Here is a 14993-nt window from a genome sequence, read left to right as displayed (position 1 = left end):
GGCGGAGTCCATCTTAGGGCGCCGCGGCCGGGCCGAGCCCAGCGCAGCCCCTGCGGAGGAGCCGGGCTCGGGAAGCGCCGCTCGCCCCCCGCGCCCGCTGCGCGGCTGTGGCAGCAGAGAGCAGGTTTGGCGGCGGCGGCGGTGCCTTTTTTTTTTTTTTTTTTTCCTTTTTTTTTTTTTTTTTTTCTCCCTTCCAAAACATGGCTGAAGCCGGGACGGGCTTTCTGGAGCAGCTCAAGTCCTGCATCGTCTGGTCGTGGACCTACCTCTGGACGCTGTGGTTCTTCGTCATGCTCTTCCTCGTCTACATCCTGCGGGTGCCCCTGAAGATCAACGACAATTTAACCACAGGTAACCGCGGCGCACCGATCCTCGTCCCCACCGGGCACCGGGCGAGGCCCGCGGGGCGGCCTCGGGGCGCGGCCGGGCCCTGGGGGGGCTCCCGGGGGGCTCCCGGCAGAGGCCGGGGCCGGCGGCGCGCCCCGGGGCACCCCCGGCCCTGCCCGGGGTGAGCGCACGGGGCAGGGCTCCGGCGGCCCCCGGGGTGTGCGAGGGGCCCGGAGGTGGGCTTGGGGGCAGCGGGGCAGGTGGAGCGGGTTGGGGGGGTCCTGCCAGCCCAGGCGGTGCTTGGCTGGGGGTTCCTCCTAGCTCCAGGAGCCCCAGCGCCACAGAAACCCCAGGGTGTGCTTTGAGGCGCACAGCCAGAATGATCGCCCAGTGTTTTATCGCCCTTTCCTTCCCTGCCTTGAGGGATGCTGCCTGCAGTGCCAGCCTGCCCGCAGGTGCTGGTGGGCTGGTGGGCACTGCTGGACCTCCTCTTCTCCTCTGCTTTGCGCTGTGAGCAGAGGTGAAGAAGTACGGGGCGAGCTGTGACCGTGCCTAGCTGAAGCTCGCAGTTATCTGCAGCGTTGTTTCACACAGGACTTGTGCCGTGGCTTCTATCAAACAGCAGACCTCCTTGTTTTGACTAGCGAGTCCTTCGAGGGGGGAGAGTCCTCTGTCTGATTTTCAGCCACCAGCTACTTCTGCTGGTCTTTCCATGTAAACGACAAGTAACAAAACTGCTATTTCCCCCCACGGTTTCATGCTTTTTTCCGTACTTCTGAGAATAACTGAGCTCGGGCAGCATGTTTAACTCCCAAGCCTAAGCCACAGCAATCAGAAGCAATTTACTCTCCTGTGTGCCAGGTCTCGATTCATTTCCATAGCAGGCTTATCTCCGTACCGTCGGCGGAGTGACCGTGTAAATACTCACCCAGCTTAAGTTACGGGGCAGCTAATTCTCTCCGGAGCTTTCCTAGCAGCAGGTGGTGTAGGCACAGATGGGGGATTCAAAGGGAAAATTTTATTTGTGGAAAACTCTTGGTTCCTTTGAAGGGTAAAACCAGGCTGGTTGTTTCGGGGAATACGCTTGGATTAGGGGAATATACGGAATGGAGTTAATGTATTTTCCTGCACAACTTGTGGTGTGTGTTGCATTGATCTAACACGATCAAAGCTTTTATGATGTTTCTGATAAAAATTAGATACTGGATTATTTTTGTGAATGATAAGCGTGCAAGTCTGCTGGGGGGTAATCACTGTTGGGACGGACTTTGCCTCTTCAGAGCAGACAGGGCAATATGCCACTAGTACATCAGCAGGAACCCGTGTAGCACTGGCCAGCCTGAACTGGGCAGTTGTGTCCTGAAATTGTTCATTTTTCCCAGTTTTTTGTTTTGTTTTTTTTCAGTTAAAAAGGCTGAAGAAATTACCCGCAAGTCCCAAAGCGTGTGGTGAGAATTAGTTACCATGGGAGAACAATGTGGCCTTTGTGCATCATCTGTTCCTAAGTGGTGTTTATTAAAAAATCAGCACTAGCAATAGCGGGGAGTTTTTGGTGGGGTGGGTGGGATTACATTTTTTTTTTAAGCTCTTGTGAATGAATTAAAACCCATGTGATTCATTGTGGCTTTTCGTTCCAGTTAGTCACAATAGGATGCTGTCACTGGGGTAAGGCTTCTCAAAGTGCCACAGCGACTGGCACCAGCTGCGATATTCATCAAACTTATCGCAGCGATGTGAAAATAAAAGAAACATCGCTAGCAAGAGTTCTGGATGACGTAAAAAATAATAAGGTGATTAAAAACAATGACTGGGCATTTTCCCAGCGAGATCCGGATCTGTTGAGGTCAGTCAAGCGAACTGGTTTTCTGTACCACCAGATGTGGACGTAGGCAGCCGAGAAGAGCAGTGCAGCCCCCGCATGCGGTTTGCACCTCATGAAGTCGTGTCTGTGGTTGTGACCTGCGATAGGAAGGGCTGCTGCGGCATGGGAAGGAGAGTACCAGCGAGGGTAGTGTTACTTCTGACATTGCCTGTGTTGGTGTGGTTTTGTTTTTCCATGCCTGGTGTCGGTATTTTTAAAAGGAAGGTGGAAAGCTGGGATTTAAGGGCTGGAGATACGCAGTATGGAGTAAGAGACTTGACTAAGAGATGGCTAGATTGCATTAAAGAGGTATTGTCTTGGGGAATAGGTGGCCTTTTAGTCATGAAAAGAATAAGAATCGATGGGTAGAAGCAGAGAGCAAACTCAATTAAGTCATAAAAAGTCATTAATTTTTAACAAGCTGTGGATCAGCTGCTAAAGGAACCTTTGGGTTTCCCATTTCTGAAAGCTTCCAGCTCGGATGGCGAAATAAGAGTCACCAGTGCAGCGTTAAATCAGTTTTCAGCGAGAGCTTGTGCAATAGGCTGGGCAGCGTCAGCGGTCAGAGTAATCGAGGAAGGTCTCACCCAGTAGTCCAGTGGTCGCTTCTGGCTTTAAGTTTTATTAAGAACAAGCCTGGGGCCTTTATTCCGCCTTTGAAGTCGTGCAGATGTGCTTGCCCAGAGCGTTTTATAGCTGTGGCCAAGCTGGTAGTGCAAGTCCGTCACACCGTGTGTTTAATTGGGCTGACGGCCTGCGGAGTCTCCGCAGTTTGGGGCAGGTGTAATTCCCGTGTCCTCAGCGGAGGGCAGATTGCGGCGATGTAACCAGAGGGAAATCTAGCCTGCCATAGAAAAATACTGATGCTAAATCTGATTTTTTTGTTTCATGGCTTTCACGTTTTATTGAAGCTTGTACAGATCAAGTCATGAAGTTCTCTGTGAACGGGAGAGCGCGAACTGTTACAGCTGCACCGTGCCCTTAACCAGGAAGCGACAGAGAAGGCTTAATGTGCCAGGTTAAAATATTACACACAGAATAAGTGGCTGAGGAAGCTGATGTTGCCATCTTTCTCCAAAATAATTAAAGTAGACGTGATTGCTTTGTATAAATAACGTGCTGTATTTTCCTTCCACGTTGGCACTTGCACAGTTTCTGAGTGCCACGTTAATCCGAACTAAGACACACCTCTTATAAATATGTGCAACCCTGGTTGTTTTTTTCCCGAAATAACAGTTTGGCTCTTTATTTGTATCCTAAGGAGGAGAAGGGGCCAGCAGTTGAAGTTTCCATTTTATTTAACCTCCTGAATCATTGACTGAAGCTGGCTCGTGAGGAGGCAGACAGGAAGGCTCCTCGGAAGCTTTTGGGTTGCAGAGGGCAGAGAAATCAGGAAACCTCTTTTCTTGAAGGCATGAATAGTCAGAAGGAGCGAGCCAGCCTCGCTTGGTAGATGCCCCCGTCACGCCGCCAGCTTTGTGTGGGACGTCCCGCTCCAGCTGCACTGCAGCAGGGCCCTGCGCTCGCACAGCTCAACGTCCAAAGGGGGGTTTGTAGCCAGTGCTACGAGGGAAAAGGAGAGCTGTTACCTCCCAGGTCACTCTGGATGGATGTGGGGACAGCAGCCAGGGGAGAGCACGTCACTGCGGTTAACAGCTAGCTGCTCCTCGTCAGTAAGTTCTCTTCTGGGGCGCATTGTGTTTTTTTCCTCTTTCCCCCTTTTTTTTTTCCTTAATTCTGACGATCCTACTGAAATAATGACCGAGGATTTTAATTACATGGGATCTGTGACCATGTAATAGGATTTTGTTGGAGCCCAGAGTCTGAAGCACTGTGTCTGGTGCCAGCCATCTGGAGAGGGGAGGACAGAGGCTGATGTGCAACAGGGCTTGTAACACTAGCCAGCACCAGATTAGTCAATTACAGCCAGGTTTTGTGCTTGAATGGGCAGGAGAGCAGAGCAGACGTGTTCTAAGTGTTTCTCTGTTCTCTGTAAAATTAGGGCAACAACACTTTCTCTTCATCCAAGAAATCTTTTTGAAGACACAGAGCTGAGAGCTTCTCAGGCAGCCAGGTCCTACAGGAATCTGGTCCAGCTAAAGTACGTTTACTGATGTGTGCATCACATAGGCTTAGATAAATAAAGCACTTGGACCATTGCAGTAAAACTCACTCAACCTTCATTTTACCAAAAATACCCAGTACTTAACCAGGCAAGAAAGTTGTGTGCGATTCTGTAAGCAGAAATACTGCAGGAGATGAACAGAGGAGGCATGAGAGGATGGAGCGAAGCCCATCTCATCTCTGGGGAGGGACTCATTATCAGGGAGTACAGTGATAAGACAAGGAATAATGGCTTTAAACTAGAAGAGAGTAGGTTTAGATTAGATATAAGGAGGAAATTCTTTACCCTGAGGGTGGTGAGGCCCTGGCACAGGCTGCCCAGAGAAGCTGTGGATGCCCCATCCCTGGAGGTGTTCAAGGCCAGGTGGATGGGGCTTTGGGCAACCTGGTCTGGTGGGAGGTGTTCCTGCCCATGGCAGGGGATTGGAATTAGATGACCTTTAAGGTCCCTCCCACCCAAAACCATTCTGGGATTCTGTGATCTTTCTGATCTTCTGTTCATTGGTCTGCCTGATCTTGCAGATCTGCCCTCAGCGTTGGTGCAGCGTGCTGCTCTCCAGCAGGTTGCAATGGGATTTAGTTCCCACTGGTCTCAAACCCTAGCAGCAGTAGAAACCACTCCCCTGTTACTAAAAGTCACCAAGTGGCCATGGTTTCCCTGTGGATGACAGAAGGTGTTGGTTCTGCTCGTAAATTCAAGCCTGGGAAATTAAGCATGAGGGCTGGAAAAGATTAACCTGAGCAAAGCCAGGGAGTCACAACCGGATTAAACGTGAGCGAACAACTCTGTTTTGACTCTAAAAAGGAACAGGACTGTTATTGTAGGTTCACGGGCTTGCAGGTAGTTGCCTGGCCTTTCAAAGGCAGCTTTTGTTGTTGCAACGGGCGAGTTCATGAGTGTTCACTGATCGAACTGCAGAAAGGAGTATGTTGTAACAGCAGAAAACCTGGAGCGAAATTCTGATTCCACCAAAAGTCTGTGGAACTCCCTGAAAATGCAGCATTGATTTTTTTTTTTTTTCTGTGAACTGGACTGTTGAAAGTAAAATTTGAAATAGGTGACCACTCCTAGCAAGGCTGGCATATAGATCTCTAAAAATAAATCATTCAAATTTTATACAACTACAATTTGTTGGTGCTTACGGTTCTTGGTTGAGGTAGTGCTTTGCAGTGCTACTGGTCTCACTGACCCCGAATTATGTGTCTTTAACTTTTGGGTTTACCAGAATGTAAATGGAGTCTTTCCTAAATGCAGATCCTACTTTCTGCAATCCTAGTGGAATTAAAGTAAATCTTGTTTTGTTTACTGTTAGCTTCTGTCTTCAGCTGTATCGCTTGCAGTCCTGCGAAGCATTCGTAGCTGTTGCTGATCCTCCAGGCAGGCTTGAATGTGAGAGGTTTCTTTGGTCTTTTTGTTTTGTGTATGTTTTTTGGAAAAAAAAAAAAAAGGGATATAGAGTAAAAGGCATTGGGATATAGAGTAAAAGGATATATAAAAGGGATATAGAGTATATATAAAGATATATAAAGATAGATATATATATATAGATATATATAGATATATAAAAGGGATATAGAGTAAAAGGACATTGTACAGCATATTTAAACCGTTTTGCTCATGTATCTTATCAGCATGGTATGCTTGGAAATTCCCCCTTCAATCTTTGTGGAAAAGAATATAATGTCCATGAAAGCAATGTTACTTATGGGAAAATTCTTTATAAACTGAACTTGGGATTCTTGTGGTGAAATGGGAAGGAAAAGCCGTAACAAAACCTGCTAGATCAATTCCCAGTGGATGCAGCATACAGGAGAACATTGGTTTTTCTACAAATTTTGGCATTTCTTCAGGAATTTGATTTTTATTTGATTGAACTTAATTTTTCAGTCAGTGTCAAATTCAGGAACCAGGGTGAAGTCTGTAACAAATGCGAGGTTTTCTGAAAGCACTTCTTTAAGAAATTGTCTTTCTTGGTACAAAAGTTCTAGAAGATTGGCAGCTAGTATTCCAGGGAAAATACGTAAGTGAGAGCCTACAAAATGGTATTTGATAAAATCTTGAGTGAATGTACTGTAACACTGACTGATAGGTGACAACTGAGTTGTACTGTAAGCTAACTGAAGCCTAATATCCTCCATCTGTTGATGAAAATTTTCAGAAGAGCTCCTAAAACAGCATATATGTAGTGGGATTTTGCAAAGGATCCGCAAAGTGCCAATATAAATTTAGCCTGGAAGAAAGTAAGCCCCATTGTACACATAGGTTTTTGGTCCTAATTCTCTGAGCAGCCGTGCAAAGACTATGATTGCAAATTAAGAGGAACAATTAAAATAGAAACGTACTTTTTTGGCACTTATTTCATAAACAAAGCAAGAAGTCAATGCAGAAATCTACATGGTAAACTTGCATTTGTGAAAGACAAGAAGTGCTGAGGGTTGTCAGTGCCTGCCTTTAGAGCAACACCTGGCAGAAATTAGGAAGACGGTGTTACCTCCTCATAGGCAAAACAATTTTTGGGGGGAATGGTATGTCTGTATTTTAAAATGGATTCTGGAAAATGCACCAGTTTCTGAGAAGGACTGTGAAGAGTCTAGAAAAAACACCTTACACCAATGGCGTAAGGAAGGCCAAACTGTTTATCTAACCACAGAGAAGCCACAGAGGAAACTTGACCATAACTGAGGAGGAATGAGAGCTGTGATCTAGTTGATGGACATCTAGCGAGCTTCCGAAATATTTAGAGGTGAAATGCATGCATTGTGTTTGGCAGAACTGGGGCTACAATAATCTGAGGTCTGAAGAAGCCTTGCTGTGAGACATTTGGGGCATAATACGCTAACAGAAATAAGGTATGGAGGTGTGGTTGACTAGACTGTAAGTTACATCGCAGGAAGAAAATAGCAGGTACTCAAAATGTAGAGGAGACAGATGTTACAGAACGGGGTGGCTGCAAGCTGAATCCAAAGGACTTCCTACATGAAGTACGTTTTTAACAAAGATTCTTGGAGATAAGACCTAAATGCTACAGCAAGCGATGCTACGGCTTTGCAGCTTTGGGTCTTTTGGTATTGACTGTCAGTGCAGTGAGCATTGTCATGCCTCAGTGAGGTGAGTGAAATCTTGTGGCCTGCAATAAACTAAGAGGTGAGTATTAAAAACACTGTAGTGTTGAGATGAGGAAAGAAAAGCCAGCTGGAAGTGTTGTTGCCCGTGCACAGGCAGGTTGTGCAAGCCTCGTGGCCATGGTGGCTCCAGGATGTGCCGGGGCTCCTGCATGCAAGGGGCTGGGGTTTCCGTGCTCCCAGTAAGCCGACAGGCCCTGCGTGTGAGCTGTGCCTTGCAAAACAGAGCTATTTGTCTTGCTGGCAAGTGGAAAGCAAATAAAATGACTGAAGTGGCAGCTTGCATTGGGTGACCCAGAAGTTTGTTCTGAACTCAAATCTACAAAAGGGAACATGGGAACATCGCAGTCAGAAAATCGTGACTCTCAGGGTCACTTAGGTTGGAAAAGACCTCTAAAATCATCTGGTACAGCAGTCACACTGAGTCAAGGCTCAGTCTTTTCATCGCCTGGCTCGTTGTTTAAGAAGGTGTTTTACGTTTGACGAAGTGAGGCCCCACTCCAAATACCTGTGGGTTTGTCAAATGCTGTTGTGGTTTGTATTGAACTGCACAGGGAGGACTCACAGGGGAACCAGGCCCTGGTCCTGCAGACTTTTAATGACGTGGTTCTGCAAGCACAAGCCCTGGCCTTTACTGAAAAGGCAGTAACGTGCCTGAAGTCTCACAGGCTGGGGACTAAACAGTTGACCAGGGAACTGCCAGCGGCCTGTAGCAAAACTGGGGGTAGAGACCCCATCTCTTCCTCCAAAACCAGTTTTCTCTCTTGCCATTTGATGGTCACATCCAACTTTTCCCTTTTTACAGGAGGCATTTGTCAAAGAGTTTCAGATAAACCACAGCTTGGTCCTCTGGCCAGGCTGTGAGGTATTTGTGGGAGTGTTCCTCCTCTGTTAATTGTCTGAGGCCCCCTCCACCTGTTTTTAAATTAGCTCTTTGTGGCATCAGAGGCATCTATTGAAAGATTGTATTATAAACTCGAGCTTGTCCTTGTGCCTGCGAGGTGTCATGTGGCCCAGTGGTGCTGTGTAAATACTAATGAGTGGAAGTTGCTTTGTAAGCTACCAGCACAGACTAATTGCCTCTGTTGTGTTTCTTAGGCCGGCACTACAGAAGCGCGGCCGATTTTAGCAGAGAACACCAAGCTTAAGCAGCGATAATGCAGTTAAAGAGAAGCGTTAATGTCACGCTTTCAGAATGCAGAACAAACAAGTTGTTACTGTTAAGCCTGAGGAAAAGACCTAAATTCAAAGTCCAAATCAAAACCCGCCAGCTGCTAAGAGAAGACAAAGATTTATTATTGTGTAGTCTAAAGTGGAGGTTTATCATGGTGGTAAATTCAGTGCTTAAGTGATTAAGTGCACTTATATGTACCAATTAGAAGGATAAAAGCTATAAGGCAAAAATGAAATGCAGTCATTGTAGGATTCCTTTTGTGCACATTGTGCCAGCTGCAACCAGGAGATTTAATTTCCAGCTCACTTTCTAGAAATAAACTTGGCTTATTAAATGTCAGGCCTGTTAGGTTGATATGCTGGTTCTTATGCCCAGCAGCAAGGCACTTGGAGATCAAATTTAAAGCACAAGAAATGTTATCATCGTCGTTGTTTTATTTTGTAAGGCTGTCATTCATTTCTCAAGAAAACGGGTTTGCAACCTGAGACTACTGTAGACGTTGGTCTTCGTATAAATAAATGTTTCAGTGGCACTGCCTGTGTGCTTTATGCTGAAAATTGTTTACAGCATGGCTCGGTCTGGTGCAAGGTTATGTGATCTATTGACGTGCTTAATCTTCCATGTGAAATTTCTCTTGCTATTTTTAATTCTGAAGTGAACTTGATGGCAGTGTGCTCGGCTGGTAGGTTTTACACAGATCCCAGCTTAGAGTCCCAGACTGGTCATTTCCTCCCCTTTCAAAAATAAGGGTAAACCCAACCTGTCGCAGGAGTGCTGCTGGCCCGTGGTGCCCCACTGCCATTAGGAGGCAGAAGTGTCTCCTCGACAGCACTTGACTTTAGGGATGTGTCTGCCTGCTCCGAGTAGGATCCTGCCTTGGGTCTCTATGTCTGTCCACACAAGTCTTTGAGTTAGGACAGAGCAGGAACAATACAAGCACCAGAGAATCTCCTCAGCAGTAAATATTGTCCCACATGTTCTTAACTTGAATCTCCCTCTAGGAAAACCTGCCAGGAGTCTGCTGTTCTCAAGCGCTGACCACAGCTGTGTTAACAGCAGGCCCTAAAGCCATGGTAAGGGGGATACAGCCCATGAGGAGTTCCCATCAGTTACAGGACTGCCAAAGTTGCCGGATTGCAGGATTTGCCTGGATCTGGAGGGTGAGGATGTGGCCCATCCCATGGTCTGGGCTTTTTGTCAGTCTGGAGCCAGGATTGTCACCCAGGATTTCCCAGCCTAATTCCTCTGCCTGCTGTGATGGGGATGTGAGAACTGTGCTGCGTGGAAATAAGGAGCTGGAGGCAGCTCTCTGGGTCACCCTCTCCAGTCCTCGGCCACATTTTGGTAATTTGGTATCACAGAATCACAGAATAGTCTAAGTTGGAAGAGACGCCCAAGATCACCGAGTCCAACCTCCTACCTAACGCTAACGAATCTTCCACTACCCATATCCCTAAGCTCTACATCTAAATGTCTTTTAAAGACCTCCAGGGATGGTGACTCAACCACTTCCCTAGGCAGCCTATTCCAGTGACTAACAACCCGTTCAGTAAAGAATTTCTTCCTAATATCCAACCTAAACCTCCCCTGGCGCAACTTTAGAACTTTAGCCCATTCCCCCTCGTCCTGTCACCAGGCATGTGGGAGAATAGACCAACCGCCACCTCGCTACAGCCTCCTTTCAGGTACCTGTAGAGTGCAATAAGGTTGCCCCTGAGCCTCCTTTTCTCCAAGCTAAACAGTCCCAGCTCCCTCAGTCGCTCCTCGTAAGACTTGTTCTCGAGACCCTTCACCAGCTTTGTAGCCCTTCTCTGGACTCGCTCGAGCACCTCCATGTCCTTCTTGTAGCAAGGGGCCCAAAACTGAACGCAGTACTCGAGGTGCAGCCTCACCAGAGCTGAGTACAGGGGGACAATCACTTCCCTGGACCTGCTGGCCACGCTGTTTCTTATGCAAGCCAGGATGCTGTTGGCCTTCTTGGCCACCTGAGCACACTGCTGGCTCATATTCAGCCAACTGTCAACCATCACTCCCAGGTCCTTCCCTGACAGGCAGCTTTCTAACCACACATCTCCCAGCCTGTATCTCTGTTTGGGGTTGTTGTGCCCCAGGTGCAGGACCCGGCATTTGGCCTTGTTGAACTTCATACCGTTGGCCTCGGCCCATCGGTCCAGCCTATCCAGATCCTCCTGCAGAGCCTTCCTACCCTCGAGCAGATCGACACACGTACCTAACTTGGTGTTGTCTGCAAACTTGCTGAGGGTGCACTCGATCCCCTCGTCCAGATCATTGATGAAGATGTTAAAGAGGACTGGCCCCAGTACCGAGCCCTGGGGGACTCCACTAGTGACCGGCCTCCAACTGGATTTGACTCCATTCACCACAGCTCTCTGGGCCCGGCCATCCAGCCAGCTCTTAACCCAACGAAGTGTGCGCCAGTCCAAGCCATGAGCAGCCAGTTTCCTGAGGAGAATGCTGTGGGGAACGGTGTCAAATGCCTTACTGAAGTCAAGGTAGACCACATCCACAGCCTTTCCCTCATCCACTAAGCGTGTCACCTTGTCATAGAAGGAGATCAGGTTCGTCAAGCAGGACCTGCCCTTCATAAACCCATGCTGACTGGGCCTGATCGCCTGCTTGCCTTGCAACTGCCGCATGATGACACCCAAGATAATCTGCTCCGTGAGCTTCCCTGGCACTGATGTTAAACTAACAGGCCTATAGTTTCCCGGGTCTACCCTCCGGCCCTTCTTGTAGATGGGTGTCACGTTTGCTAGTCGCCAGTCAAGTGGGACCTCCCCCGATAGCCAGGATTGCCGATAAATGATGGAAAGTGGCTTGGCCAGCTCCTCCACCAGTTCTCTCAGTACCCTCGGGTGGATCCCATCCGGCCCCATTGACTTGCATACATTCAAATGCTGTAGCAGGTCGCCAACCATTTCCTCATGGATTGTGGGGGCCACATTCTGCTCCCCATCCCCTTCCACCACCTCAGGGTACTGGGTGTCCAGAGGACAACTGGTTTTGCTGTTAAAGACTGAGGCAAAGAAGGCGTTAAGCACCTCAGCTTTTTCCTCATCTCTGGTTACTAAGTTTCCCCCCACATCCAGTAAAGGGTGGAGATTCTCCTTAGTCCTCCTTTTTGTGTTGATGTATTTATAAAAACATTTTTTGTTGTCCTTAACAGCAGTGGCCAGATTGAGCTCCAGATGAGCTTTGGCCTTTTTGATTTTGTCCCTGCACCACCTCATTTTTTCATATCTTTTCATAAACCTCTGCGCTGGAAGATTTTTCCAGAGCTGGTGTGAAACCCTGTTCTAATTCCAGCCCAAATTTATTCATGGCTGATTTGTAAGCACTTGTGCTTGTGACAGGTCCTCCTCTAGCTTTAAAGTCTGTGCTACTGCTGTGAGGATTGCTGCCCAGAGTGTTCACGGGGATTTTTCCTTCCTAGCCCCTGTTTGAGGCAGAGCGAGCTACACTGGTCTGCTCTCATAAAATGCCTGTATTTCCTTGTTCATTCTAGTTCCATTTGACCTGTTTCAGTTTTCCATCCATTTCATAACCACGTAACCAGCATTGTACATAGTGTGCCAAGATAGGGCTCCATTAACTGCTATTTACAGTGCCATTAATGTTTCTCACCTGCCACTGGAAATATTTTGCCATGTATTTATGCAGTTGAAATTGCCTTTTTGTGTCAGCATCTCCTCAGAGGGTGGTAGTACTGTGGTCATGTAGTCTGCTGGATGTTTCTGTCCGTGCAGCTGGCCAGCTGCAAGCAGCAGCTCTTGCTGCTCTCTTGCACTTTGCACCATTAACTTTGTTCCAGTTTCTTTCACTGCAGCTTGCATGGGCTCCGTTTCTCCCTGCAGAATGATTCGTTTCTGCTCTGTGCTGGCAGCTTATACCAGCTTTCTCCTGCACCCTTCTGGTTTTGGTAATGAAAATATGCAGTAAGGTTGAGCTGACAGCTTTATTAGCCTCTCCTTATACCCCAGTGCTTCCCAGCAAGTTGCAGTTTTCCCTCTTTGCCAGTTCTTCCCTCTCAGCTCCTCCCATCTCCAGCTTTAACTAACTTGCTATGTCATTGTGTCAAATACTTCACTGAAATCCTGATAGTTTGGAGCTACTCATTTTTCTTGGCTGGCAAACTGGATATTTTTTAATAAAGAAACACAGCTGGCTGGTCTGGCACGATGTATTTATTTGGTGTTTTATCCAGTTTTTCATTTACCTCTGTTGCTTAATTTATTGTTATCTTTAAAATTGTGAAGTTTCCCATAGTACTGCTTTGTCAGTGGTGTTGTAGCATGAGTCTGTCTTATGTATATGAGGTATTCTGGCATAGGCTAGGGATTTTCATCAGTATATTAAAACCATCCTGAAACTTGGCTTGATTTTCCAAATGCCACTTCTTTCAGTAGTATCATTTATGTGTGTTCCCTTCATCTCACACTCAGCCATGTCTTAAATGTGCTGCACTCTTTGAATTTTGTCTCTGTTTCTCTTGTCACAATATCTGTTTTCTTGAACTTCTTATTTTTTTTCCTCCACATTTGACAGTTTTGTTCACATTCAGAAGTGAAACAAGTATTCATTTTGGTTTGGGGATTACTGTATTATACTTCTTACCTTGCTGTCACGTTATTGACTTTTCTGAAGCGTTCAGTATCTGCTTGTGCGGCGGGTTTATTTTGATAAATATTTTGTGGTTTTAGACAGCTCTATTACTCAGTCCTCCTTTTAGCAAATACAACTTTATTTCTGAGCTTTTTGTCATTCCCCAGAGCAGAGGGGTATATTTTAACATCCTGGGCCTTTCAGGAAATATCTGTACAGGGCTGATGTTGCTTTATTTTAAAGTGTTGGCTCATACGTGTCTATGAGGTAGAAATGGAATTTAACTTTCCACAGTTATTTTGAGCAAGTCTGCTGACTGCTTCAAAGAGGCCAGTGCTTCAACAAAGCTCCCACTGACTTAACGAAGTGGCTGTGTTGCCCCCAGAGTTTTTCAGCAGTAGGTCCTTTTAGGAGAGGCTGTTCTGCATGAGTGGCTCCCAGACACCTCCCAGCGATCTCAAGTAAGCTTGTGTGCGATTGCTGTCTTCTTGTGGAACATCATGGGTATCACGAAACTGAGAACTGATAGCAGCGCAGGGTAGATAGCGTTAAATATAGATATTTCGTGTGTATTGTGTATTAGAAAAAAGCCTACTTGTCTAAACCTAAACCGCAAAGTTTCTCGGCTACTTTTAAGTTCAAAGAGTTCTGGTGGGTTGTCTGCCCTCGTGTCATTTTACATTCTGAAAGTTGCAAGGTAAATTTTCAGTTTTACAAAGTGTTGTGGGCTTTCTAACAACAAGACAAATTTTATATGATATGAACCAAAGCAAGTAACTGGTAAATCACTCAGCTGAAGAGTTTGGGTGATTGAAGTACTAGTCTGCTCTCAGGTAGCTGAGGTAGATCTAAAATTCCCAATTTTACTGCATTTTCATTATGAGTCTGATCCTCTCTAGGTAAGGTGGAGTTCCTCTTGCTGTATCACAGAAATGCAGGCCTTGGTACACCTCTGTACTCTCTGTTCACTTTATGCCGAGGCTGCCAGGGGTCAGGTGTTTGTTTGTTTGTACAAATTAGATCAGCCACCAGTCCTTCATTGTAAATTGGCTCAGGGGCTTTAAATGGTGGCCCAGCTTGGTCATAGATGGGGCAGTACATCCCAGGCAGCAGGATCTCAGGCCTCTCAGTCTGGATCATGACCCCTTTGCGTCTTTGCAGTGGACCATGAGAGCCACAGAGGACTTCCCTGGTTTATCCCAGGGTGAACACTAGGGACTTTTTTAGTTTATAAAAAAACAACAACAAAACACACGCAGTGTGGTGGTCCTCTTCTGAAGGCATGAGCCTGTGATCCTTCTGCGTAGGCACAAAAATCAATAATAAACAGTAAGTGAATAAAGAGAGGTCTGCCAAAATCTCTCATTTAATTTTGTGTTTCTTTCCCTTTTCTAATGTAATGTGACAGGGAAGTGCTTAAGGGAGAGCGAGGCCAGGAGCAATGACGCTTTGTGAAACATTTTCCCCCAGACATCACTGTTTCAGGAGCAGAGGAGGTCGTGGTGTCCCAAGGAGACGCTCAGTGGTGCGGCAGCTGAGCTTCTGGGCTTAGCCCCTCGGGACTTCTCCTTGCATGATGTAGGAGACCAGCAATCCAGTAAGCTGGCAGAGCTGGTAGTGATGTGTCCTGCTGCTCTCTGGACCTGTGTTTGTATAGGGAAGCAGTACCACACAGCTTTGTTCTTACCAGGTGTATCACCGCCTGCCCTTTAGCTATTGGATAACTAAGGGCTTTGTTCTCTTCCTTTCCCCCTCCAACCT

General features: G+C 46.8%; 1 protein-coding gene across 2 annotated transcripts in view; it reads left to right on the top strand.

Annotated features, from left to right (window-relative positions):
• The first annotated feature begins 6 nt into the window (after positions 1-6).
• Positions 7-14993, top strand: part of ST7 (suppression of tumorigenicity 7) — a 144460-nt gene continuing 129473 nt past the window's right edge. Inside the window, exons 1-2 of one of the 2 annotated variants that reach the window (XM_035334468.1) lie at positions 213-351; positions 4835-5084. Coding sequence is in view for 1 of the 2 variants with exons in the window: in XM_035334448.1 (XP_035190339.1) it covers positions 201-351 (151 nt within the window). In the remaining variant the exon portion in view is untranslated. Of the gene's footprint in view, positions 352-4834; positions 5085-14993 lie in introns of both variants that reach the window. The other variant, XM_035334448.1, reaches the window with a different exon arrangement.

Source organism: Oxyura jamaicensis, chromosome 1, assembly GCF_011077185.1.
Source record: "Oxyura jamaicensis isolate SHBP4307 breed ruddy duck chromosome 1, BPBGC_Ojam_1.0, whole genome shotgun sequence".
NCBI classification, from domain to species: Eukaryota; Metazoa; Chordata; class Aves; order Anseriformes; family Anatidae; genus Oxyura; species Oxyura jamaicensis.
The sequence above is the reverse complement of the archived record's forward strand: the minus strand, read 5'-3'. Positions and strand labels throughout refer to the sequence as shown.